The sequence below is a fragment of the Megachile rotundata genome, chromosome 13 (assembly GCF_050947335.1).
Source record: "Megachile rotundata isolate GNS110a chromosome 13, iyMegRotu1, whole genome shotgun sequence".
Taxonomy (NCBI): domain Eukaryota; kingdom Metazoa; phylum Arthropoda; class Insecta; order Hymenoptera; family Megachilidae; genus Megachile; species Megachile rotundata.
Window position 1 is genome coordinate 4,856,721 of NC_134995.1, and position 27,546 is coordinate 4,884,266.

The window sequence follows — 27,546 nt, forward strand, 5'->3', positions numbered from 1 at the left end:
CTGTCAAATATTTACCAAGATTAACTATTAAATTAGGTTGTATTTAAAATATTAGTCAAAGATCATATATCTATGAGCACCTGCATCACATACAGTTGTATTATACAAGGACATTACTTTTTTATACAATGTTTTCTTATGTTTATAGTGTTTATAAAAAATGTTTTATAAAATGTATGTATTTTGTAAAATGTGAAATCAATATTAGATGAAGTTTTTACATACATAAAGATATGTAGTTTATACATTTCATTCCTTAAATACGATTGTATCCTGTACCTAATTTACTTCCCCTTTATGTAAATGGAAAAGGGAAAAGATGAAAAAAGCAAATAAATTCATTAATTCAATAAATTATAATCATTGTAATTCATAAATTTTATATAATGGTAATTTTAATAACTAATGAAATGTTATTTCTATTAGTGTAACCAATCTTTAGGATTCTTCAATATATCAAGAAGTTTTGCTTCCTTTGAACCCTGTTTTGGTTCATGCATGTATTGCCACTTTGCAGATAAAGGTAAAGACATTAATATACTTTCATATCGTGCACCCGGAGTATATAAACCAAATTTGGTACCACGATCATATATTAAATTAAATTCAACATATCTTCCTCTACGCAATAATTGCCATTGTCTTTCATGATAGCCATATGGATCATCTTTATGCATTTCAACTAAAGGAATATAAGATGGAATAACAGCTTCTGCACATGATTTTACAAACTGAAATGCTTCATCTTGACTTGGTGTATCAACATCATCAAAAAAGATACCACCTACTCCTCTACATTCTCCTCTGTGTGTAATAAAGAAGTATTCATCACACCATTTTTTATATTTTGGATAATAAGATGGATCATGTTTATCACATGCAGTTTTTAAAGTACTGTGAAAATGTTTTACATCATCTTCATTTAAATAATAAGGTGTAAGATCAGTACCCCCTCCAAACCACCATTGAGTTGAACCGTCTTCATTTTCTACTTCAAAGTAGCGATAATTGAAATGTATTGTTGGAACCATCGGATTACGTGGGTGAATTACAGCACTTACACCAGCTGCAAAAAATGGGACAGACTCTTGTTGCATCTTTTTCCCACGTGCTCTCATTTGCTGTACTGCAGCTGGTGACAATGAACCAGTTACAACAGATACATTTACACCAGCTTTTTCAAAAACAACACCATCCTCTAAGACACAACTAATTCCCCCGCCACCTTCTTTTCTAGTCCACCTATCAACTCTAAAACGGTGATCTGAATCTTCTAAGGATTCTAAAGCTTTACAAAAATCTGCCTGAGTTTTCATCACTAATAATTCCATCTTTTTTCTCATATTATTTTTCTTTCTCAGTTCTTTTATGTCAGTAATCGGTTCTGCCATGAATTGTTTAATATTTAATTCATTTTGAGCTGCAAAAACTGTAATATTTGAAATACTATATACTATGATACTAGTAAAGATACCAGCACCAATATTCCGTAAGCTTTTAATTCTATTTTGTACTATGTATTGTTTATGAAAAAAATAACACACTGATGGCCAACGTTTTAGGAATATTCGGGCAACCATGATTACCTGCAATTAACAGTTTCATTTACATCTGTATTGTATATTTTACTGTAATCATTCTGTATAGCAGATAAATAAATACATAAATATATAGAGGATAGTTTATGCAATTGTTTTGAGTTATAACTTAATAACAATATACCTACAGAAATATATCAGAGAAGAAAGATGAATGTTTCAAGGAATACTACAAACCTAAATTTGTTGGAAAAACCTATATTTTTTTAAGCAGCAATAATGCATAAATAATTAACAGTTTTATTATATTTAAAATGAAAACACATCATTTTCTTTACATAAATACATTCCTCTAGTTCTTTGAAAATGAAAAGTAGCAGCATCCACTGGTAAAACGTTTATTAGCTATAAAGGTATTTTCAGAAAATGTGATTATTGAACAAAATGCTCAAATGATTCTTCATTATACTGTACATATTTTAGATAATACTTTTAAATCTTTGCAAATATGTAAATATCTATTTCTGTTATAACAAAAGACATCAATGTTCACAATTATAAAACTATTTAAGCGTCTTTTATGATAATGGTATTTCTCACAAATATTTTTAAAATAATTTTTTTAGTATTGTACCACAATATCTTTTTAAACATTTCTAAGGAAAAAAAGGACATGATCCTATAAATATAATACTAATTGAACTATCTTTCTTCTTTGACATTTTTCTGTAACTGCACTAAAAATAATATTATAATCTGAAACAATTGCATGAATCACCTTGTATATAATGACAAAAAATTGATATTGAAATATACTAACATATCAAGTTTACAAAAATAAATATCATGAATAAATTAATTATAAAAATATGTGTCGCCTTTAAAAAGTTTTTCACAAGTAACATTGATTCTCACTTTTAATCAAAAATACAATTTTAAAAAATCATAGAGGTAATTATTACAGATTTTGCAAATTAATTACAATGTTTACTTTTTTATTTTAAATAGGTTAAAAGGTATAAAATATCAATTTTTCAAGTATTCAAATAAATAAAAGTTATAATTAAAATACAAAATATAGCAATTTTGTATTCCAATTATTAATTATTAACTAATGATATAATAATGAAAAATATGATAAGTTACAATATTTAATAAATTACCAATGAAACACGTCTATAACCAAATTATCAAGATGAGTGTGTAAATATTTACAAATACGTAAAATAGAATAATAGTATTAACAAATATGAAGTTTAAATTTCTGCACGATGAAAATTATTCTTCTGTTGTATTTCAAATGAAAATAAAAATTTTTAAATAATTTGTATTTAATATATACACAAAAAAGTAGACTAATTTCGCGTAGTTTAAAGAGGTTACAAAATTCTTTCACTATTTGTACCACCTCCAGTATACTGGCGATTCCTTTAAGGCTTAAGGATATTGTACGAACGCATGCGCGTTACTGTTCATTATATTATATTTAGCCAATCAGAGTTTATATTAGCAGAATAAACGAAAACTCGTTCAACGACCTTATCCTCTCGTCGAATTGACTAGGCATATTTATTCAATAAAATGCAGATAAAACTTGATAGGTTAATTAACACTGTATATATTACACAATAACATAAAGAATATTTTATATATGCACACATTCAATTTAATTTTTTAATATTTATAAAAATGTGGGTTACTAAGAATTGTAGGCGCTTTCTTAAACACAAACAATTTTGTATACAAATATTGGTATGTTATCAGTTTATATAATTTATATATACACGTTAAAATATTCTATTGATTGAATGTAAATTATTTTTATTATAGACTGAAAAAAGATTGCGATATACCACAAATCCAAACCAAGAGCTTCCAACACCAGAATACGACATAGATTATTTATGTAATCCAGCAAACCGAGATATAATTGCTGCAAATATAGAAGCAAGGAAGGGTATTGGAAATATTGACAAAGTTCTTGAACTTTCACGGAAACCAGAATTCAAAGAAGCATTTTTAAATGAATTAAGTAAAATACCAAACCAAACAGATCCATTAGTATTATCTTATGATAAGGAACCACAATTTTTGAGAGAATATGGATGTAAACGAACATTTTATTTCGAACCACAAGAATTTTCAGTTTTAGCTAAAAATTTAAAGATAGTTAAAAGTGAATCCATGGGTCCTGTAATAGGACAACGAGGTTATATATTTTTAGGAGATTTAGCAGATTTAGAAAAAGCGCTGGTTCATTATACTGTACAATATTTAATGAAGCAAGGTTTTCAACTAATATCAGTACCTGATATTATTCCTACTGAAGTTATACAAAGATGTGGATTAATAATGGAGAAAGGAAGAGCTCTTACATACAATCTACTTACACCTTTCAAACATCAGTATAGTTTGTCTGGAACAGCAGAAATGGCATTAGCTTACAAACTAATGAATACTACATTAAATTCTCATGATCTACCATTAAGGATGGCTGCTGTAAGTAGATGTTTTAGAGCAGAAGTGTCTCACATGGTAGATGAAAGAGGATTATACAGGTAATGTATTATTTTATTTGTTTTTGTTTTGCATATACTTTAATTTAATATTTAAAATTTAAGAATGATTTAAATTGTATGTTATATTCAGTTCTGTTTGTATTTGTTAAGGGTGCATCAGTTTACAAAGGTTGAAATGTTTGTATGTTCTGAACCTGACAAATCTGAAAAAGAATTTCAAAATCTTCAAGAAATTCAAGAAAATTTGTTTTCTAGCTTAAATTTACATTTTCAAGTAATTGATATGCCACCCCATGATTTGGGAGCACCAGCCTACAGGTTTGTGGTATAATATACATATTTAATTAAATTTCAATGTTATTAAAATTATATTACAAGTTTTACATTTTTAGAAAAGTTGATATAGAAGGTTGGATGCCTGGGAGAAAAATATATGGAGAATTATCTAGTTGCAGTAATTGTACAGATTACCAATCACGTCGTCTTAATATAAAATATAGGACGAGAGAAGGAGAATTGGTACATGTTCATACTTTAAATGCGACTGCTTGTGCAATACCTCGTATGATAATTGCACTGTGTGAAACATATCAAACACAGCACCATCGCATTGAAATTCCTGAAGTTTTGAAACCATATATGAAGGAAAAATTACTTATCAAAAAGCAGCCAGTCGCAAATATGAGAACTTATAAGTACACACCAGGCATACAATAAAATATTTTGTAATATATATAATTTAAAACGTAAATACAATAATAATTTGATTTAGAAATAAAATAACTGTTGTTTTTCAATTTATTTTTAAAAATATGGTTTGAACAGCTATCAAAATTATGATATAAATTATTTAAGTACATTAGTATTGAGACATTGTGAAAAATTAACAGATATTTTAAATTAACTAATAAATGTTAGTTACATATTTTATTTTCTCGCTATATAAATATATATAAATAATATTAAAATTATTCTTCGTTATGTCTTGCAAGTAGCATATAAATTTATGTTAAATTGTGTTCAAAATAAAGTAATTATAATTGAATCTATAATTTGAGTCCCAAAATAAATTTATACTTCATGAAGGGATGTTCAAAAGCATGTTAAATGTTTATTATTGTAATTAGATGTTAGAAGTATAGTGGCAATTAAACCAATAATAATTGTTGTTCTTTTAATATTGAGGTATAAAATTTTTGTATAATAACATCAATAAATAAAAAGTATTAGGAAGATGTATGTATAATTAGTTGAATTATTATTCATCTAAAATAGATCTATGAATTGATTTAGTTAAATAAAATTTTTTCATTTGATTACTATTTATTTCAAAATTTAATTTCTATAATTCAAAATTATATTGTACATAGTTAATATATTATAGGAAATTAGGATTTATAAAAACTTCAAATATTAAACACCACCTGACAATATATTTTCTAAAAACTAATACAATATTATCATACAAAGAATAGGGGTCTGAAAATTATACGTACACAGAGATAAAGATCTTTTCTTCAATAACTTGTTATTCTGTATATATTTTGTAGCGGTGTTATAAAAATGTAACACAAAATATTTCTTCTTAAAGTAATACAATTTAAAGACACTGCAAATTTACAATTTATCTCCCACGCTAATCAGATGTTAATGTAATGTTGTCTCTTGTTTATTAACAATTAAAAAATTTTATATACTTGTCCTGACATTGTTTCTTATAATGATATAAACTTTGTATTTTTTTTAATTTCTATTTATCAGTACAATCCAATTTCAGTTCATATTTTGATCCATTTTAAAAATGTTGGATAGAATCCAAACGTATTAATTTCATGATAATGAGGCTTATGTTATTCTGAAAAAGTAAAAAAAAAATATAAAATTAAAAACAAAGTAATAAAAAATTAAACAAACATACTTTTATGCTTTTAATCTTCGTCTTCTCCCGATTCAGATTCTTCTTCTGCATTCTGCAACCATTCAATGAATTTTTTCATTTGATCCAAAAACAGCATTTTTCCTTTGACAGAATGTCCTTCTTTATACCATTTTAAAATTACTTCTTCCGATATTACATCAGCTAAAAGAAAACATATTAAGAATAAGAGAACAAAACCTTATTATACTAGAAAATACATGTATACTGTACAATATGATAACATACTTTTATAAAATAATAGAACAATTTTTTGGAAGACTTTCATGAAATTCATATTTTCGTAACAAAATTCCTGGACCTTGAGAATAAGCGCGAGTTCAGATCTGGCAGTGGTTGTAAAAGCATCGAACAATGGAGTATATACTTTTAAGTGTTTCAGTGCTTGATCAGCTACAAGTTCTTCTTTCTTATTCCATTCAGCTTGACCCATTACAACAGCCCAAATCTATAAATAAATTTTAATGATTATTTTTTGGTTAATTCCAGGATTACAAACATTATAAACAATGCTATAAATAAAAATATAATAATAAACGAAATAATAATTTCAAAAATAAAATTACCAAACCAATAACTTCATGTTCAGGGATATTACTCCTCTGTGCCATTTCTTTGAGATCTAATATAATATCTTTCATAGGACGACCATCGACCAAATCATCCAATAATAACTGTTGCAAATCTCGTTTTGCTTCTTGACTTGCTTGAGCTTTATGTAACTTCACAATGTCTGCAAGACCAACAGCTTCAAACACAGATCGAAAATATTCTTCTGTTCGTTTATTAGGTGGTACAAACTCCATTAACCTGGTTATTAATATTAAAAAAAAATAAAAATCATAAAAAATTCTATATTAATATAATAATGGATTTTGTAAAAAATAGAATGTTATCACACCTTCCTTCAATATTGCCTTTTTTTAAAGCAGTCATTAAACTAGATAAACCTTTCTCTTGTCTCCAAGTAACAAAGACTTCTAATAAAAAGTCTAATGCTAAGTTATCTTTGACAAGATGTTCATTGATTAAGACTGAAAGAACTGTAGGTGGAACAGAACCATTGGAAATCCATAAAGCTGTCATTCTAGCTAATTTTATTCTTTCTTTGGGAGAAAATCCCTTCATAAAAACCAATACTTTTTTCATTTCTTCTTCAAACATTTTTTCCAAATATTTGTAGCGTCTCATAAGTTTGATAAAAACCTGTAAATAAAAATAAAATTGTTTCAAAAACATGAAAGAATACAATGTAATATTTTTAAATATATAAATATAAAACAAGATATATTACTTGTTCAAAATTTCGCATAGATTCCATATCTTCTGGTTGTTCAAAAACGCAAGCAGTAGTTCTAACTGGTTTATCACCATCTTGAGCAATAGAACCGCCTGGAACCAAAAGCCCACCGGCTATTAGGATGTCAAATAGGTCCTCCCCATATCGGCGGTAATCTAATTTAGAGCCAGCTGCATCCAAGTACTTTGAAATTGCATCTAGGTCGTTACCAGCCTTTTCCAAACCAAGTAAAATGGCATCTCGAAATCCCATTGGGTCATACTTTTCTTTTTCATCTGAAGAAAGTTATTTAATGAATATTTATGAAATGTTGCATATGAAATTTGTGTATTTTTTTAAACATACCTCTCTTTCTGGTCTTTATACGTTGACCTGATAATATTGGTTTTTCTATTTTTTGACTCATACAATACCCTTCTGAAATTAAGAAAATTAAGAGAAATGTTATTTTTAAATTGCACTACTGATTTTTAACATGAAAAAGAGATTAATCTGTAATAAGTACTCTTACAGTTTAAGCAACATTTCTTTTATACATGTAAATATTTGTTTTATATTTTAATTAAATTAGTTCTTAATCAGTGTAACTGTTTCTAAATTGAAATATAAATTAAAAAAAGTAAAAACTGAAAAATCAAACAAAACTGCAACGCGACCATAATGTGCTGGCATTTGACTTCAAATCTGTTGGCACTTCTTTGACAAATGGCGACTTTCGTTAGATATAATGTGCTACACCAAAATTTATGATTGCGGATTACAAAGCAGTGAAGGTTATTATTTTAAATTTATATAAAAGACGTATATTTTATGTAGTATATTATTTCTAAGGTTAAGGTCAGGCAATGAGACCACGATGGCTGAAATCTATAAAAAAGTTGAATTGCTTGCAACGATCAGGTTATCCCAGAAGTGAAGAAGAATTAACCAAAAGATGGTAATTTTTATTTATTAACTTACTTAAATGCACGTACAACTGTAGAACTACCCCTTTTCAGGCGTATAAGGGCAATACGAAATATCTCAAAGAGGATTTTGAGTACTTGAGGTCAGCGAATCTGAAGAGAATCAACCTGAGGAGAAGCCACAATTGACAGGGAATAGATAGGATACTCGAATTTGCATTTCGTAACGCGTTTTTAACGCCATCTAAATAGCACAAACTAAAAAGAAACAGAGTGTAAATAAAATACATAGCGACATCTACGAAGAAGAATAATATTTATCTGTCAAGAAACAACGATGTTTATTTATAAAAACTTAAACTTATGGGCTCAGATATATTATAGAATTTATAATGACATGATAGGATATGTACATATAACAATAAAATAAAGTTACATATATTCTATAAATTTATAATGATAAATTTAATGTCATTTTATGTTATATGTATCTTTAAAGTCATTATTTCGAGAGAGTTATAGCTAAAATTAAAAGTAGTTACCCAAAGAATAAAGATTTGTTATGAAATGTTGTGAATAGGTATTCTTATAATATAACATTATAATTACATATATACAGGCTAATTTTGGTAATTAAATAAGACTAATTCTCTTTCACATAAAGTTAGGAAAATTATAAATGGAAGAAAATTTGCCATTGTTTAATTGGTTTATGGTCCATAGACTTATACCGACAGATTGTGCACTTCAGAAAAGAAATTGAAGTTGGGATAAGAAGAAAAGGACAACAGTCATGGTCATAGTCTCTTTTTCTAACATATAAGTTAATAGAGACATTTCATATATGTACGAAATTCCTTTTCATCATCGCTTTTTGTATATATAGTTTCGTGCATTTGTTATTTCTAGCTCTTTTCCTTCGTGAAAGCTGAGCGAAAGAGCATCACCAAAGGATTATCTGCACTTTCCAATGTCGGTTTCAGCTCTTCTGAATATGCAATTTGCAAATATATTTTATACAAGAAAGATCATATCATGGACCTATACGTACACAGTATAGAATTAAAATATGAATTATATCTGAGATCTAAAAATTAAAAGGACAGAACATAAAGCTTCATTATTGACGAGGGGACCAAGGTAATCAATCGAAAGAGGAATCGTGGTGGACGATTTGTGATTAATGGAGTAGTACGCATGCCCTACACTTTATTTTAAATAGATGCAGAATTACGATTTTTTTTATTTTTGTATTTTTACTATACTTACTTTGAATCCTTAGAATATTTCATAAATAAAGAATGTTAAGAAATCGATAATTATTAATAATAGAAACATCTATGTTAGAGAAATGTCAGTGAACTCTCAATGAAGAATGTTGGAAATTTTTAATGTATATTAAAATGTATATTCAAATTTTTAATGCATATTAAAAATTTCCAAAGGAATTTTTTTATTAGTGTAGACAAATATTTTAATATGTAATGCTTAATACTATTCACATTAAAGCTAAAATGAAATAAACTTTTTTAAATTATTAGTGCTTTTGTTTATAATACAATTACTTCAATTACATATGTGCATTAAGATTTATTAATAAAATTCTGACTAATATATCATATAATACAACTAAAATATTCTATAACATGTTTTAAAATATATATCAATCAATAAAAAATATGTAAACATATATATAAGAATCAATATATTATTTTTAGTTTTATATTTTAAAATTGTTGAGCCTTTAATATATTAAAACTTATATATTTAACAATTTCATGATAATGTAGATTTAAATTTAAATTTTTTCTTATTAGCAGTCACAAAAATTATTAAATAAAAGATAAATTTTTGTTAACGATTCAATAAAACTATTTGTTTAAATACCAAATAGTGGAAAACAGTTATTTATTGCATAAAAATCATAAGTTAATGCTCTATTATTTTTTTAAATATGTTTTATTTTAAAGTAATTGCACTTGTTTATACTATTTACTACAGTGCTACTTAATAACATTGTTAAAGAACTAATTTTGCTAGTGTTAAAACAACTTTGGATAATCATAAATACTTTAAATAATGATTGAAAATAAATATATATAAGAATTTATACAATTTTAAATAACAGGAAAATTTTTAAATACATCATTTGAATGTTGTGCTACTCATTAAGAATACATATACAGACACTGCTCGATAAACAGCTGAATGTGGGGCTTTAAAGTTAGCTACTTATCCAACAGTTAATGATACACGTGTTCTGATTTGCAATTAAACTATTATTAAATGTTGTTCTCCATGCTATATTAATGTCGGTCAGAGTTGATGAATGTGCATTTTTTTTTGAAACTCAGAATCAGCATAGTTACAACGTTCTTAATTTTAAATAGGAGTCTTAAAATTTATGTTTATGATATATACCATATATAAGTAAAAAAGTTACTTATTACATGTACATATTATTGTTTATATAATAGTTACACATATTATTTTATACTTTTTTACTTATATATATTATATAAAAATAGGAAACTATATTACAATATAGCTTTTTTAAATATTAACTTACAAATTTTCTTGTTGAATTTTTGATCAGTATTGACATTAATGTCAGAACTTTTTTTTCTAAAATAAATATATGAATTTCACATGTGTTACATATAATACATGTAAAATTATAGCGAATTCGAGTCATCATTTTGCTCCTTTTAAATTTATTTAAAACATACAGATTTCAGAATATGCAATTTTTTAAAATTTCTATAACAATAGTCTGTACTTATAAATTTGCTTGGTTTTTTAGTTAGTATTTTATTTTAAGCTAAACAAGACATGCTAGTGCTATTTTCATTTTAATTTCAAATAAAGTCGTATTTTGTGCTAATCTATGTTATTGATTTAATCTTAATCATAATTTTAATTATAATATTTCTAATATAAAACTATTTTAATACATTTAGTTATATGTTAAGTACAGCATTTAAACATTTTACGAGTAATATTCACGTTTTTTGTATATCACATAATTAAAACTGTAAAATGTATAAATCCAATTGAGATTTTATCACTGGAATGAGTTTGTAGTACAAGAATTTCTTCCAGAAACAAAGAGTGGAAAAATTCCAGTTACGCAGCCCTTGAATTTGAAAAGACATTACACTTAACAAGAACTTTTTGAATACTGACTTAAGACAACATGCGTGTTGGAAATTAATTTCCCAATTTTTAATTGCTTATGTCACAAAAACGAAATGGAAAATTGCGAAATAATACAGGAATGTTAGATTTAATTGATGTAGAGTATCTGCAGTTTTTGAGTTGTATAATATTTTCGAACATCTTGTATAAGTACTTACATACTTTTGAAAAAATATATTCACCGTTTCAATTTAAAAATTTCGTAAACGAAATACATTTCCAGCAAAAAAATCTTAGTTTGTTATGTATTATATTTTAATATCATCTAATATCGTGATGTTTTTTGCAATTATTATGCTCGTGTATCTGCTATCATTTATAAAAGAAAGCAGATTTAACATAACACGGTACTACTATTTATTTGCTTCATATTTACTATAATTTATAGGTGCATTATAAAACAATGTATTCACAGTTATTATTAGGCACTTTATAATTTTGATGAATGGGCCCCTTTTCTTGGAATATCACTGAATGGTTTCAGTAACGGATATAGAGACTGACTAATTTTGAACGATATAATATCATCAATCTTTTTATACTCAGTAGCATTTTCTGCATCTGAAGGTGAAGTATCTTCATTAGATTCCATTATGTCATTTTCTACTGATTCCGAGACCTTTACTGTAGAAATTACATGTACTGATAATTTATGTTGAATATCGCTTTGTAACATTTCCTATAAACAATAAATTTAATAATATAATGAATGTTTACTGTTTACTTAAATAATAGAATTATTATGTACGAACTTCATAAAACTTTAGTATTTGCTCTCTTGTAATAGTTCTTAAATATGCAACTTCTATATTTGCTCGATCAAAATTATATTGCTGTATTGAAATTTCATTCCAAAAAATTGCAGATAAAGTAGTAATCTTTTTAGGTTTTTCCAGACGCCGTACTGCCAATGATTCTTTATGTCTTTCGAATTCTTCATCTGACATTGATGATATGTGTTGCTAAAAAAAAATTAATTTTATGTAAAAATTACGAAAATATTTTTAGCAATATTTGCAATTATATTACTAACCAACATAGAATTCAAAAATGAATTAATTTTCTGTTCAACATATTTAGGATCTCTATCACTTTGAACTATAATTCTTAAACCTTGTGCACCATTTGTTCTTCGAACTCCACTATATACAATATATCCTAATTGTTCTTTAGTTCTCAATATGGTAAAACACGGTTCTGATATAAGTTGTGCTAAAAGTTCTAGTAACATATTTGACTCTGTTGACTGTAAGCCAGTTTGAAAATAAACTTGCGTACATGAACTTGAATGAAATTTATTTTGTACTTCGAACAAGAAGTGATGACCTAAAAAATATATTGGACATATTAATTCGGTATTAAGTATAGTGGATATATTAATCTATCCGAAATACAAATAATATATACAAAGCTATATTATAATTATTATTGTTTTGCTATACAAAACTTGTCAACTTGCAATATTTTTAAAATAAAAAAATTTTTCAAAATGATTTAAATCAAAAGCTATGCAAACTTACCATCTTCTAATTTGATTTCACGATATAAAATCAACTGCCTTGGTAAAAGAGGTGTTACATGAGGAAATGTGGTTGTTAATTTTGATTCTATTTTTCTGACTGTATCAATAGCTTCCGACATTGTCATATTACCATGTATTAAACATTCTATATGAATTTGGCTTAAAAATTGTGGGATAAATTGTTGAAGTCTCTCAGCCGTTAATTCTAAACAAAAGTGTTGCAATGAAAGAAAATTATAGCAATAGTATGTAATCTAAGCTAAATTGAAAAAATGTATTAATAATTAATTAACATTTAGTATATATTTATAATATAAAATAATTAATATTGCTAGGTAAAATGATATTTTTATAAAGTTGGAAATAGAAAAAAAAAAGTTAAAAAAGATATTAACTTTTTAAATACTTTAAATTTCTATTATGTGTTTTTATTCTGTGTTTTGCTTCATTTAATATATAGAAATATAGATTTACCTTATATGTCATAATACTTTTAATAAAAATAAATGAAATTTTAATTTCAATTAATGTAAACTATTTTTTGTTATTCCTTCTTTCTATAATATAAAATTTATCAAAACAGGAAAAATGAATATAGTACTTAATAGTTAAATATAATTTAAACTATAAACATGTATAATTTAAATTATAAACTTACGCGAAGTTGCTTGTAGTAATTCATCCTTCATCCAAACTTGTTCAGATAATAAAACGGCTAGATAATAAACAGCATGTTGATATGGCTGTTCAGTTTCAAAATTTTTAAGACTTCTAATATGCTGAAATTTGTAAGAATTAATGAGAAATTCGGTCATCAATTAAGCAGATTTATCTAAATAAGTTAAATAATTCATACATTTTCTTTCCAAATTTCAAACCGTTTCGGATCAACTTTAAAATTAACCATTTTATCTATAATTTTTTCTAGTAATATATGCTGCTTATCATTATAACCACCAATACCTAACTGGAAAATATAAAGTAAATTTATTATATATTATATATGTAATATAACAATGATTTTGTCAAGTTTTGTACTTACTGTAATTCCGTATTTGCTATTGATAAGTTCCCATTTCAAGCCAGCTATATTAGCAGCATACGAATATTCATTTAAAGCGTCTCGAAACAGTAGTACAAACATACAAGATAAATTATAGTTAAGAGGATCCATGTATACCAGCGGGCTATAAAATATAATAAACATATAGAAATCATATACATATATATAAAAAAGATATAGTATGCAGTGATTACTATCATATAATGGAAAGTTAATATTGTCAAAGTTATAAGCAATTCTCTATTGATCAAAACAAATAATAATCTTTTTGCGTGCTCTTTTTAAGTATGAAAATTACAGATTATTTTATCATTTATAAAGAACTCTATACTTATACAATATTCGCTTTAAAGTGTAAATACTTCGGGTCTGTAGTTTTATAGAAGAGGTACTACATTCTTTGTAATGTGCCGAACGTAGAAAAGGAGGTTTGTCAAACTTTTACCGTCGCATTGGCCTCATTTTTTAAAGCACCAGAAACTAACGAATCAATTGCTTTCAGCAAAAAGAGAACTGTTTATAACTTCGACAACATTAATTTTCTGATTTATGTACAAAAATTATTTGTTCCTTTTTGTGAATACTATTAAATTTTATAGAATTAAATTTTTAAAAATATTTTACCAAGTAAAATCCATAGATAAATTAGCTTTAGGTAACAAAAATTCATCATCTTGTTTAAACCATAATCTTATTAACGGAGTATCTTCTATGATTACTGGAAACTTGGTTACCTGTACAACATAAAAGTATTTATTTTTATTAACCGACTTCGAAAAAGGAGGAGGTTACTCAATTCGATCAGTATATATATATATATTTTTTTATTATTATTATTATTATTATTATTTTCTATGTGTGCCCGCCGATTACGCCTAGCTGGATACACCGATCGGAACGAAACCTTTTGCATCTGGTAGGTTCTGACTCCCCATTGGTACCATTATCAAACAATTTTTCATTTTTTAATTGCAAAGTGTTGTTATTGCAAAAAAACCGGCAACTTTTGAAATACACTTTTCTCGATTTTAGTGCGCTTTTATTATTTTATCACGGACATGATTCTGAACAATTTTGTTCATATACAAATTTCGCGGAAAGCTTTAGTTTTCGAGATATTAGCGAAAAATTGTTGAAAAGTTTTGAAATCAACTTTGAACGATTTTAATGTCCTTTTAATATGTTATCAGGGACACGATTCTGAACAACTTTTTCCTTATCCCCAATTAAGGGGAAGCTTTAGTTTTCGAGTTATTAGCGGAAAACTATTGTTACTAATATATTGAATTCTACGTATGCCTCCGTGTCTCTGGTGGTGTATGAGTCAACATGCAGTCGCCGATTTTCTACTGTTTCTACAAACACGTCTTGCCGGCCGATAAAAAGCGTGAAATAAAATAATTTTTAGAAAAAAAATACGCCGATTTCGAAATGCACTAAAAAGTATAAAATAATTTCTATTTCCTAATGAAGTAATTTCTATTTCATTCAATCATACAATTACGTAACAGATATGAATGAAACCTATTTACTCGTTAGGTATTATATTAAATACATTTCAACCTTTTCGGAGGCGGCGCGAAATTAAATAACATATTCAAAATAATCTTTTAATTTTGCGCCGCCTCCGAAAAGGTTGAAATGTATTTAATACACTACCTAACGAGTAAATAGGTTTCAATCATATCTGTGACGTAATTGTATGATTGAATGAAATAGAAATTACTTCATTAGGAAATAGAAATTATTTTATACTTTTTAGTGCATTTCGAAATCGGCGTATTTTTTTTCTAAAAATTATTTTATACTTATATAGGAATGTAAAATATACGAGTCTTACTCACATTATCTTCTGCTGGCTTTATGTCAACATTTTCTGCTATAAACTCATTTTTCGGCGGTAGTTGTAAGTCGGAATTTAAACCAGCATTAATCCATGTATCGATTATATATTGCGGTATTTTTTCTTTTTTAAATTTGGTACCATACCATTTTTCAGTTTCATCTGCGATACTTTCATATAATTTTCCAATTACATGAATTCTTACATTTTCTGGCTTTAAATATTCTGTCACCCATTCAATTAATTCCGGTTTCCATAATGGAAAAAGATTGTTAACTATTAAAACATCTTCCATTGGATAATCTTTCAATATATGTACTACGTTAGTAACATAATCTGAAGGGGACGATTTCTCTTTGAATCTAAAGTTCATCTTTGCAATGTCTCTATATTCCTTTAATAAAATATAAAGTAAGTATATAAAATTAGCAATTTTAGTTTTTACCAGCTGTAATTTTAATAATAAGTTCACTAGCAAATGTGCAATTACATTGTAAATCCATTCAATTGGTCCATGTTTTTTTAGCATGTTAATATATTGGAAAGTTAACAGAACAATATCATCAACATGTTGAATACCTTCTTCTGTTAATTCGATATAAACAACAAAAAACTGAAAACCTCTAGCATTTAATCGGTTTCCTGATCCTAGTGTATTACACCACCCTCTTTCTTTCAAAGCAGACAACAGTGACCCTTCTCCTTCATGTCCTAATAAATGTGAAATGTAATATGTAGGCTAGAAAAGAACAAAGAATACATATATATTTTTACTACAAACTAAAATATAATACAATATCACATAAAAGAATAGAAGTTATTACCGATGCTTTGTAATGTTCTTGTAAGTCAGGTAGAGGAAATATAATACACAAATTTCTCATGTCTCTTATAGGTACAATATACCACTTGGTTTTAAAGTGCTCTTCGCTAAAAGGATGTTCTGGCCATACAAGCAATTCAGCTTCCTTGTTCTCTACTTGAGAAAATAACTCCACTACCATTTGTTCAAGTTCATCTAAACTCTCTATATAAACAATACATTTTATACATAGTTTAAAAAATAATTATTTTTATACATGCACATGCATTGATGTACAAAATTTGTCATATAAATCTAATAAAAAGTTTAAAAAACAAGAACTCTTTTTTCCTTTTACACAATAACCAATAATTATATCAATAAAGAACAGTATTTAATTAATCGAGTTAAACTTTTTGCCTAAATATAATTATATGTAATAAAATATTTTAATTACCTTTGCCAAGTACACATAAAGCCATAAGATTGGCAGAATAATGCTTGTTGTAAAATTCTAATAGACTTTCTCTAAGATTTATTCCTTTTTGTTTTGGGATTATGTCTAATGTTTCTTTATTGCCACTACCAAACTTTGAAAAAGGGTGATTGGGATTAGCAGACGATTTTTCTAATTGATCAATACGCCATGTATCATTCGCTAAATTCTTTTCATGTTCTGAATTAATAGCATTTAATTCTAATTCAGTTAAAGTTTCTGTGAAAATAGGTGCAATAAAAAATTGTGCAAAACGATCTAATGCACCCTCCAACTTTTCTGAATGTACATCAAAATAATAATTGGTATGATCCATATTGGTTGATGCATTGTATGAACCACCATTCTGTGTTAAATATTTAGTATAATCATTTTCTTCTGGATATTTTTCTGTCCCTAAGAATAACATATGTTCACAGAAATGTGCTAAGCCTGGTAAATCATCTGGATCACTTGCATAACCTGTAAATATAAGTAATGCCAAAGTATTTTAATATAATAAAATAACTTTTTTTATCATACATTAACATTTCAAATTTTATTTTGTAAATATGTAACTTTACCAGTATTCACACTCAAAGACGCAGCACTTTTATCAGTTGTTGGATCGCTAATTAATAAAACTTTCATTTTATTTGTAAGTACTAAACCTCTATATTCTCTTTTATCATTTGCAGATTTAGTTATATCGCTATATTTCTTTTCCACATAATTATTTAGAGACATTTTAGTTTTTGATACTTTCACATCGGATGATTTATATCTAAAAAATAAATATATTAATGACAGTAATTGAATCTAATTAAACAGATACATATCATTATTCAAATTAATTCTTACAAATAAATATATATTCTTGTTTTATATAAATTACTTATAAAATATATTATTACATAAACAAATTCTTACTTGGTAGCAGTAATATCTGTGCATAAAATTTTATCAGTTTCTAGTAATGAAGCCATTATAAATTTTAATATGACACTATACACCAAAACTTTATCATATAAGATGACACACTGATGTAATTAGATAAAAATTAATGAGCCTATGACTAAATATGAATCATTTTTTTATATTCTGTCAAGTATGATGTTTTACAGGCTTGTTTATCTAAATTTATAAAAAAATATTTTTTAATTATGAAGTTACTGAATATGTTTTCAATTACATATATACTGGTTTTTGTTGATTAATGTAACTATTAATTTTTATATAAATATGAAGTATTTAATACCAGAAAAAATATCAAATGAAAATAATCAAAGGTTATAATTTGCATAAAGCAAAATGAAGTAACTATTTGATACAATTATTTTGTATCAAATTATAACATCAATATTTTAAGATACGATACATACTAATAATCAAAGCAATTGTGAAAATACATGTAAACTGTAAATTTAATATGAATTAAAATTGTCACTTCGACTGTTTCACAACATGCTTTCGTTCATATCGATCATGCCTGGTCATGCTCAAATTATACCACGTAATGTTTCATCGAGAACGTATGCATACCTGTAGATAACGAAAGATTGAATAGACATAGAAGAAATTCGAGACGTGAAAATACGTGTTAAAAACATTCTTATTAAATATCTTTATAAATACAAAAGTCAAAATTTATTTAATTCTATTATCATGTTTGCTGTACGTTTTGAAGTAAGTTACAACAATATTTGCAGTTAACATTTAGCGATAAAATGAAAATTATAATTATTTGGATTTATAAACAAAAAATTATATATAATATCTAAAATAAATAATTACAATTTATTTAACTGAAAAAATATATTTATACATTTACTATGTAAGTAAATATGTTTCATATTAAAAAGTTTACAGTAAAATTAATAACAAATATTTATATACATATCATTTACAATATTTGTATATTATATTTTCTGAGGGAACAGAGTACTTCTACTTAATTTCGAATTGTAGTGATAGAAAATTATATCCACATTTTTCATTGGTCATCACTACATTGATCTAAACCGGAAGAAAATAGATAGACATTATTTGACTAGAAAAAGAAGACACTACATAATATGTACTCTCAAGTGCTCAAGTAAAATTCAAATTTATTTGTATAAAAACGAACTGTCATAATAAAATAACAAAATAAATATTTTTATTTAGAACTTATTTTAATATACTGTTAATTTTCTTAATTTGCTCTAACATATAAAAGGAATTGTTATTGTTTTAATTTGTATTTGATAAAAATAGAAGTAAAACGCTGATTTAAAGGGATTTAAACCAATGTTTGGAAAAAAATTTATTTTTTATCATAAAATTAGTATTATATCAAATTCAATTTTACTATTTCATATTAAATCAATAACGAAACTTGTTTTATTTTGTTGTAACATTTCATCTTTACTGAAGTAGATTTGAATTTTACCGCCATTTGAAGCCATTTTAGCAGTTTATAGTAGGAGATAGCAGGGATACTCCGTAGACGGAACCAAAGAGTAGGGATAGAACAAGAGACAGGATGGAACACTAGACAAGAATACCTACCTCCTAGAGAGAGACAGAGAACACAATCAATTTAAATGCCAAACCAAATGAATTGTGGATAGGGGGACGATTTCAATAAAGTATTTTGAAATGCGCATGCCTGCATGTACTTACAAGTATAGCGGTTGAAAAAGAAAAGTTTAAACCTACACATTAACTAGTACTCAATATTTTGTTATATCTCTGTAATAATACATTTGTCTGTATTTTCTTGTGATATGTAATTTTCCATTTTAAGTTATTCATTATAAGTCATTTGTAATAATCATTTCTGTAATACTTATTCTTCAAATATATTTTGTAGAGTAATCATTTTCGTACATTCTTTTCTTTTTCAACTTTTTAAAGTTGTAAAATTGATGTAAATATTTCGAAAGTTAATATTGGTAATATAGAGAAAATTTACTACAATTTATAGTACAAACACATCCTAGATTGTGAATTTAGATTCACTGATTTAAATTTCCCGCTCGTTTGCTCAACCAATTTAAAGGGTCAGCATTTTCAAGAGATCAAAGGTGCCGACAGAGAGGTCGCCTCTGGCTTACTCTGTGATATAGATATAGGCATGGTTGCATCTTTTCGCATTCGACGTTTAGTCTATTTGTTTACATTTGCCTACGGTTATACTAACATAACATAACCTGACATCGCAATTGTATTTAGTATAAATATTTATTTTATTCGATTTTGTAATATTGTAGAAAATGTCAATTGAAATTGAATCTGCAGAGTAATTATTTTACTTCTTATAAAAAAGTTTTTTACATTTATTCTGAATTCATATATCTTTTATTTGTTTTTAGTGTGATTCGTTTGATACAGCAATATCTCAAAGAATCGAACCTTGTCAAAACGTTGCAAACATTACAGGTACTAGTTTACAATCTTAACTTAAAGACATTGTATAAGAGTAAATGCTTTTAGTATATAGTAAAAATGATTTTATATGAGTATTTGTAGGAAGAGACTGGCGTGTCATTGAATACAGTAGATAGTGTAGATGGTTTTGTAGCAGATATAAATAATGGACATTGGGATACAGTGTTGAAAGCTATACAATCGTTAAAATTACCCGATAAGAAGCTTATTGATTTATATGAGCAGGTGTGTTTTACTTTAAAATGTTAAAAAGTATGTAAATTATAAGTATTTTATGTGTTTATTATAGGTCGTTTTGGAATTAATTGAATTACGAGAATTAGGAGCAGCTCGATCATTATTAAGGCAAACAGATCCTATGATTATGATGAAACAACAGGAACCTGAAAGATATATTCATTTAGGTGTAGTAATTTAAGATAATAACTATTTGTGTTCTATTCTGTAAAATAATTTTGTATTACTTAAGTTGTTCTTAACATAATTATGTTTATAGAAAATTTACTTGCTCGTTCATATTTTGATCCACGTGAAGCATATCCTGATGGAAGTACAAAAGAGAAACGAAGAGCTTATATAGCTACTGCTCTTGCTGGCGAAGTGTCAGTAGTACCATCTAGTAGATTACTTGCATTATTAGGACAGGCATTAAAATGGCAACAACATCAGGGTTTACTTCCACCTGGTACTACAATAGATTTATTCAGAGGAAAAGCAGCAGTACGAGATCAAGAAGACGAGAAGTATCCAACACAGCTTTCAAAACAAATTAAATTTGGTCAGAAGTCTCACGTGGAATGTGCACGCTTCTCACCTGATGGTCAATATTTAGTTACTGGTTCTGTTGATGGGTTTATTGAAGTATGGAATTTTACAACTGGTAAAATTAGAAAGGATTTAAAGTATCAAGCTCAAGATAACTTTATGATGATGGAACAAGCAGTATTGTCAATGTCATTTAGTCGTGACAGTGAAATGTTAGCTGGTGGTGGACAAGATGGAAAAATAAAAGTATGGAGAGTTCAAAGTGGACAGTGCTTAAGGAGGTTTGAGAAAGCACATTCTAAAGGTGTTACATGTCTTCAGTTCAGTAGAGATAATAGCCAAATTTTATCTGCATCGTTTGATACTACTATAAGGTTATTACAAAATTATTAGAAGAAAAGCAGTAGTCAAGGTTTACTTTTAACTTCATTGTGTACCTTTTTTCTACATAGGATACATGGTCTCAAATCTGGGAAAACTTTGAAAGAATTTCGGGGACATGCTTCTTTTGTAAACGAAGTAGTTTTTTCTCCAGATGGACATAATATAATAAGGTATAATTTTTGTTTAATTAATTATTGAATGAGCTTATTCTAGAAACATACACTTAATTATTCTGTATATTTATTTAGTGCATCATCAGATGGAACAGTAAAAGTTTGGAGTTTGAAAACAACAGAGTGTATAGGTACATACAAATCTTTAGGGGCTGCAGATTTAACTGTAAATAGCATACATCTTCTTCCTCGAAATCCAGAACATTTTGTTGTGTGCAACCGTTCGAATACAGTAGTTATTATGAATATGCAAGGACAAATAGTAAGATCGTTTTCCAGTGGTAAACGAGAAGGGGGTGATTTTGTGTGTACAGTTGTAAGTCCACGTGGTGAATTTATTTATTGTGTTGGTGAAGATCTTGTACTTTATTGCTTCTCTACTTCATCAGGAAAACTTGAAAGAACTCTGAACGTAAGTGCTCTCATTTTTTGTATCTTATATGTACTATATTGAAGTTATTATTTTTGGGTTTCAGATACATGAAAAAGATGTTATTGGTTTGACACATCATCCTCACCAAAATCTTTTGTGTTCTTATAGCGAAGATGGGCTTTTAAAATTGTGGAAGCCATAATGTAATTACAAAATATGTATATATTAAAATTTTTTTTATAATTGTAATATTTTATTTCATGATATAATTATGCATTTTCACTTACCATTTTTTGAAATAAAAAATGTTAAAATATAAGAATTCTGTTTTATTAAATCTACACAGTACAGTGAAAGTATATTATATAAGGTAGACCAGTAACAAATTTTCATCTAATAATAAAATAGGCTATACCACTGTATGGAAAAGTTACATGCTATGCTTTAACAATTTTTTTTTCATTTATTTACATGTAAAATTGTTAACCAATATCAATTTTAAAAAATATTAGCAATAGTAAATAATTTGGAATATATGAATTGTGTACATAAATTCCTACATGTAATATATTGCTCATTTGCTGTAATAATCACTTAATAAAAAAATCGCGGTTTTAGTGAAAGGAAGCTTGAATGTTGTGAAGTGTCATGATTGTGAGGTATCATATAAAATTTTGTTAAGGTATTATAAAAATTCATTTAGGATTCTGTGATAAGAGGTATAAGCAAAAATCGTTTGGCTTTTTTGCAAAAATTTGTTCTATATTAATAATTTGTCAAATGCAAATTGTGAATTATGTATTGTAGCAAATTAATAATTAAGAAATAATGGAATACATAATGTTAAGCAAATACTTAAGATGTTTCTGAAATATGGGTAAAGCCAGTAAGAATTTGGTTTCTTTCGTAAAAATAAATTCAAAGTGTAGAATAATTTCGTTTATACATGACTTTTTTTGAGGAAATCAGTATATAAATATTTTAGACACATGTTGTAAAAAAGTAGCATTATATTAATAATTAATAATTATTAGCGATTATTATTAATGTTTATAAATACATAGAACATACAATTTTGATATTTATGTAGTAAAGATAAGGATAGAGGTGTGGTGGTTGAATTTTATAAAACGGCAAGAGTCCCGCAGATATTTTGTTCGTAGTACGAAGAACTCATGGGTGTATGTGGATGTTGTGGTAATTGGGCCCGAGCAAATAAGCAATTACTATATTTTGGCTTGGCAAATATTATAATAATGGGCTAGAAGGGTTAACCGGGTTATCTGGAATGTGATCATCGGCTCAGGCGTTTTAGAGAGCGCCAAAACCAGCACCAGGCTGCTGCTTGTTTTTTACTTGTTTTTCAGTGTAGCTGTTTATTCAGACAAGCGTCGTTAATATCTCTATGAAACTATATGAAACTATGACTGATTAATTTATTGTATAGTTCATATTTCAACATAAATAATTTTCTTTATGGAAATTTAAAATACGTGTGTACTTTTGTAAAACTAATATATTAGTAAAGTACATTTAAATTGATCTTGTAATTAATAATTTGGTGACTTAAATTTTTTAGAATTGTTTGAAAATTGATGTTCTAAATAGCTACTTCAAATTACTGCTGTATTCTTACTGTATCGGCCTTTTATTTTGTACGGTTATAAACCTGATTGCACTTTTATTTTGTCTTTTGTCAATTTTATAATTGCACAAATTAAATATTTTATACTGAATAAATTGTAGATTATAAAGTCAATCAACATGGTAACAGATTATTCAATAGTTTCATAATTATCATGTATAATTTATACTCTTTTCTTCCATAAAATACTGCCGTGTGAAAAGTTATTGATACGAATTACGTTTATTACAAATATATACGCGCATATAATAGGCGTGTATTTTCAAATGGACCGGAAACTGTGGTTGAAGTAGCTAATGCGATTTTAATGTTATTCTCGGTTTTCCGCTTCTTTCCAACTTCCTGTCGGCATTTCGTTTATTTATCTTACCTAGACATTTAATTAGCGGCTTTTGCCGAATCTTTTTCTTTGTAATTGCGTTATGCATGATTGTATGTTTTCGGATCTTTTATTGTTAGTGACAGCATCTTGGATCTTCGCGCTTTCGTGGAGAAGCTTCGAAATGCATAAATAATTATTAGTAAATATTAAATAGTTTGTTATAATTTGTTTATGATTAAATTTTAAATGATTATATTGAAACATACGTGCATATAAACAGACGTGTACGTATATATTTGTATAAATTCTTAATTATAATGCAAACAAACTTATACAAAGATTGCATACTTCAACTTACTATTATTTCTTATATATATTAATAAATATTTTTTATTATGAATATATAGTTTCAAATAGAATATTTTTTATAACAGTATATGCTTATTTTTACACATTTGTAGCCTTCATGAAAATTCATGATTTTTTGTACTATTTTGCTTTTCTATTTTCTACTTCTTTACCTTCCTTTAAAATACCTTTTTACAATAACGGTCAACGTATATTGGATGATCAAAAATTTGTCAACCGTTGACAATCAATTTGATTTCTACATTTTAATTATAATAATTTTTTATCAACTCGATTTGGGTCTGTGTTTATTATAATTGTAATTAAAAGTAGGTATCATATCTTATTAACATATAAGAGAGTAATTTCATAGTATCAGAAAAGGGATAATTATCTAAGTTGTTAAGTTAACAAAATTATTGATTAGATTTTCAAAATGAGTATTTTGAATTCAACAAATTTTCTTTGCAGAAAATATCACATTTAATTGATCTTTTGTTTTTTTAGAATCAATGTTTCTAAATACAGAAGATATGAATCTCTTTCGTTTTATAAATGAGAGATCTCGAAAAGCCTTAAAACTTATTACGAGGAAGGAACTTCGAACGGTTGCTTTTTCCTTGAAGCTGTAGGGACATGCACCCGAATAAATTTCACTTCCTTCCCGTGATATCGTAAGAGTTCATTAAAGCCTTACCTATTACGTACAAAAGTAGAAAAATAAAATGCGCGTGCTAATGATCTACAAATAGGGAATAATTGACAGTTCTATATTTATCAAAGTAATATTTAAATATCCAGGTATTAAATATTTATGTTATTAACCGTAGATTTACAAACATTTTTAATTTCGAATTACACATTATAGACCGGTAGGTTTAGTATTAACCAATAAGCAAAATAAGAATTTAAGATACCAGAAATGTGGAGACTATAGAAATTTCTTGAATTTAAATATTTGATAGGGATAATATTAATAAATGTTTGCTAATTATTTCAGTCTTGATTATGTCAAAATTATGTGCAATTTATATGTGGTAATTTTACAACAATAGAGTGCATACAGAAGTAAAAATTCTAGATAAAAATTTTTAAATCTATGTCTTAAATAATTAATATTTAACATGACATTTTTAACGACTTTTGAATTTTTTATCATTCTTTTTACATGTACAGGTGTGTAGATATATATTTTCTGTCACTAAAAGCATAATTTTGCAAAATATAAGCCGACTCAGATACCTCTATCAATAACAACAAGTTTCTGCTGTAATGGCCATTTCGTTTCTATATTTCCGGAAGATTTCTAATTTCGCAATCATAATTTGTTAATAATTGGACATTGTTTGTGCCTAGGGTGGAAGAGATTCTTCTCGCTAACCAACTGGTCCCAGGTGTATACACGGGGAGCGTGGCAGACGCGTGCTGCTCCCCTCTTTAACCTCTGCTTACAGTCGGACGCAGTTGGTCTTACTTGCTCCTTGGTTCTTTCTATACCTTATATATGAACCGTTTTTTAAACTAATATAAGTCTGATTTTGGAAAAAAAATGAGTTAATAATGATTTTAATTTCACATACATGAGGTGAAGTGGGGTAAGTTCGTAAACGGGGCAAGTGCGTGTACAGGCTATTTTTATTACAATATGAGCGAAATTTTCCCAGTTAGTGTGTTTGTTTCCTTGTTTTGTTTCACTATATCCCTTTTTATATTTCAGCTAAGAGTACTTGTTTGCAGTATAGAGTACTTGCATAATGCAGTAAAAAAGCATTTTATAGCAGATTTGTTAATAATTCTGCTCTTGCCCCATTGCACATGAGATAAAGTTTCAAAGTATTTAACTTCAAGTTACGCTCTTACCCCATTTTCGGGGAAAGTGCAGAGTAGTTGACATTTTAAACAATTTCCTATCAAAATCAAAATATACAAGGAAAATTAAGGTCCTAGTTAATATTAATTAAATAGTAGTAATTGTGCAAAGCGTTCGATATCGACAGCGTTAAGTATTTACATAGCAGACTGAAAATACTTACGTCTAAATACCAACTTTACAAAAACCAGTCTGCACTTACCTCACTTCACCTTATCTTCTTTTCATATTTGTAATAACTCAATCAGTATAATATTCCCATATTAGTAAAAAGAAGTTTAATTATAAAATGTTATTGCAAGAATTTTTGTTTCAAATATGAGCCTAATTTTTGTGAAAAATAAGTTGATGACAATTGTAGTTAGATATACATCTAATTTCATATTTATAATAACCTAATCAATGTAATATGTTCATGAATGTGTTTAAAGAAGTTTAACTGTAAAATATTATAGCAAGAATATTTTTTAAAAGTGCTATAATTGCAACTCGGAAGAAAGCGTATACTTAACATTCTTATTAATTTTTATTGGAAAGTAAAATACATATGTTGATATTCTAAACACATCATCCGTATCCATTTATACTTACCAATATTTTAAAATCAATTCAACTATCCTTAAAGATCTTGAAATGAAAATAGTATTGTACACTTTTAATATATTTTATTAAAAACAGGCGCATGTAATGAATAAATTCATGTAAAATTACCACATATAAATTACATATAATTTTGACATAATCAAGTCTGAAATAATTAGCAAACATTTGTTAATATTATCGCTAACAAATGTTTAAATTCAAGAAATTTCTATAGTGTCCACTTAAAAATAAAGCTGAAAAATAAATAAATAAACGGTGGAACATAAATTAATTTTAATAAATTAATTTTTTATTTTGATGAACATTAATGCGGATATCAAAAGAAGCACTTCAATAAATGGTGTAATTTATAATAAGAAACTTGTGGAACAGCTTGGTAGTTTCAGTACTAATCTAGTTGACAATAAAGTTCTTGTAGATAATGTATACCTAATAAAATGAATAAGTCCATAATTAAGTAAACAATAATTTTTTCTACAATTCTGTTCTGAATTTTACTTAAAAAAAATTACAGGGTAATAGATTGGTAT

General features: G+C 26.8%; 5 protein-coding genes and 1 long non-coding RNA gene across 14 annotated transcripts; 3 read left to right on the forward strand and 3 right to left on the reverse strand.

The window, feature by feature from the left end:
- Positions 1-337: 337 nt before the first annotated feature.
- Coprox (oxygen-dependent coproporphyrinogen-III oxidase) lies at positions 338-2,929 on the reverse strand. Its single transcript, XM_003701305.3, has 2 exons — positions 2,702-2,929; positions 338-1,586 (listed from the first exon to the last, which is right to left on the reverse strand). Exon 2 carries the CDS (start codon positions 1,578-1,580, stop codon positions 423-425), a length of 1,158 nt encoding a protein of 385 aa, XP_003701353.1. The 5' UTR covers positions 1,581-1,586; positions 2,702-2,929; the 3' UTR covers positions 338-422.
- Positions 2,930-3,058: 129 nt separating this feature from the next.
- SerRS-m (Seryl-tRNA synthetase, mitochondrial) lies at positions 3,059-4,840 on the forward strand. Its single transcript, XM_012280783.2, has 4 exons — positions 3,059-3,290; positions 3,369-4,096; positions 4,208-4,375; positions 4,450-4,840. Exons 1-4 carry the CDS (start codon positions 3,228-3,230, stop codon positions 4,772-4,774), a joined length of 1,284 nt encoding a protein of 427 aa, XP_012136173.1. The 5' UTR covers positions 3,059-3,227; the 3' UTR covers positions 4,775-4,840.
- Positions 4,841-5,470: 630 nt separating this feature from the next.
- Positions 5,471-8,395, reverse strand: kra (basic leucine zipper and W2 domain-containing protein kra). The gene is made up of 8 exons (XM_003701326.3): positions 8,254-8,395; positions 7,639-7,710; positions 7,288-7,568; positions 6,895-7,199; positions 6,560-6,803; positions 6,222-6,441; positions 5,976-6,137; positions 5,471-5,912 (listed from the first exon to the last, which is right to left on the reverse strand). Exons 2-7 carry the CDS (start codon positions 7,697-7,699, stop codon positions 5,986-5,988), a joined length of 1,263 nt encoding a protein of 420 aa, XP_003701374.1. The 5' UTR covers positions 7,700-7,710; positions 8,254-8,395; the 3' UTR covers positions 5,471-5,912; positions 5,976-5,985.
- On the forward strand, positions 7,707-9,443 carry LOC105661937 (uncharacterized). Of its 5 annotated transcripts, none has more exons than XR_013040223.1 (3): positions 7,732-8,066; positions 8,125-9,044; positions 9,108-9,443. It is a non-coding gene; the product is annotated as an uncharacterized LOC105661937 (long non-coding RNA). The 5 variants fall into 5 exon arrangements; XR_001095249.2 differs by having other exon boundaries at positions 7,733-8,066; positions 8,125-9,021; XR_013040222.1 differs by having other exon boundaries at positions 7,738-8,066; positions 8,125-8,827; positions 8,922-9,443.
- Positions 9,444-10,275: 832 nt separating this feature from the next.
- Ide (Insulin degrading metalloproteinase) lies at positions 10,276-18,779 on the reverse strand. 3 transcript variants are annotated; one of them, XM_003701307.3, is made up of 15 exons: positions 18,484-18,624; positions 18,032-18,235; positions 17,686-17,885; positions 17,084-17,584; positions 16,649-16,851; positions 16,315-16,563; positions 15,826-16,218; positions 14,606-14,715; positions 13,961-14,105; positions 13,775-13,885; positions 13,577-13,697; positions 12,917-13,123; positions 12,430-12,722; positions 12,149-12,358; positions 10,276-12,075 (listed from the first exon to the last, which is right to left on the reverse strand). In XM_003701307.3, the coding sequence occupies exons 2-15, from the start codon at positions 18,085-18,087 to the stop codon at positions 11,827-11,829; spliced, it is 3,048 nt and encodes a 1,015-aa protein (XP_003701355.1). In that variant the 5' UTR covers positions 18,088-18,235; positions 18,484-18,624; the 3' UTR covers positions 10,276-11,826. The 3 variants fall into 3 exon arrangements, with proteins under 3 accessions (XP_003701355.1, XP_076394779.1, XP_076394780.1); XM_076538664.1 differs by lacking the exons at positions 18,032-18,235; positions 18,484-18,624 and adding an exon at positions 18,644-18,779; XM_076538665.1 differs by lacking the exon at positions 18,032-18,235 and having other exon boundaries at positions 18,484-18,606.
- A 1,447-nt stretch (positions 18,780-20,226) lies between these two features.
- Positions 20,227-22,550, forward strand: Smu1 (Smu1 spliceosomal factor). 3 transcript variants are annotated; one of them, XM_003701327.3, is made up of 8 exons: positions 20,227-20,384; positions 20,458-20,524; positions 20,615-20,758; positions 20,823-20,937; positions 21,030-21,672; positions 21,751-21,852; positions 21,931-22,267; positions 22,332-22,550. In XM_003701327.3, the coding sequence occupies exons 1-8, from the start codon at positions 20,359-20,361 to the stop codon at positions 22,428-22,430; spliced, it is 1,533 nt and encodes a 510-aa protein (XP_003701375.1). In that variant the 5' UTR covers positions 20,227-20,358; the 3' UTR covers positions 22,431-22,550. The 3 variants fall into 3 exon arrangements, with proteins under 3 accessions (XP_003701375.1, XP_076394783.1, XP_076394784.1); XM_076538669.1 differs by having other exon boundaries at positions 20,257-20,384; positions 20,606-20,758; XM_076538668.1 differs by lacking the exon at positions 20,615-20,758.
- The last annotated feature ends 4,996 nt before the right edge of the window (positions 22,551-27,546 follow it).

Coding starts and splice junctions, on each gene's coding strand:
- Coprox (XM_003701305.3), bottom strand. CDS start 1,580: ATGGTTGCCCGAATATTCCTAAAACGTTGGCCATCAGTGTGTTATTTT.
- SerRS-m (XM_012280783.2), top strand. CDS start 3,228: ATGTGGGTTACTAAGAATTGTAGGCGCTTTCTTAAACACAAACAATTT. Junction 3,291..3,368: donor AATTTTGTATACAAATATTG/GTATGTTATCAG, acceptor TTTTTATTATAG/ACTGAAAAAAGATTGCGATA. Junction 4,097..4,207: donor GATGAAAGAGGATTATACAG/GTAATGTATTAT, acceptor GTATTTGTTAAG/GGTGCATCAGTTTACAAAGG.
- kra (XM_003701326.3), bottom strand. CDS start 7,699: ATGAGTCAAAAAATAGAAAAACCAATATTATCAGGTCAACGTATAAAG. Junction 7,200..7,287: donor CTATGCGAAATTTTGAACAA/GTAATATATCTT, acceptor TTTTATTTACAG/GTTTTTATCAAACTTATGAG. Junction 6,804..6,894: donor AAAGGCAATATTGAAGGAAG/GTGTGATAACAT, acceptor ATTAATAACCAG/GTTAATGGAGTTTGTACCAC.
- Ide (XM_076538664.1), bottom strand. CDS start 18,711: ATGTTTTTAACACGTATTTTCACGTCTCGAATTTCTTCTATGTCTATT. Junction 13,886..13,960: donor ATAGCAAATACGGAATTACA/GTAAGTACAAAA, acceptor TATATTTTCCAG/TTAGGTATTGGTGGTTATAA. Junction 13,124..13,576: donor ATTACTACAAGCAACTTCGC/GTAAGTTTATAA, acceptor ACTTTTGTTTAG/AATTAACGGCTGAGAGACTT.
- Smu1 (XM_003701327.3), top strand. CDS start 20,359: ATGTCAATTGAAATTGAATCTGCAGA. Junction 20,938..21,029: donor TGAAAGATATATTCATTTAG/GTGTAGTAATTT, acceptor TTATGTTTATAG/AAAATTTACTTGCTCGTTCA. Junction 21,673..21,750: donor TCGTTTGATACTACTATAAG/GTTATTACAAAA, acceptor TTTTCTACATAG/GATACATGGTCTCAAATCTG.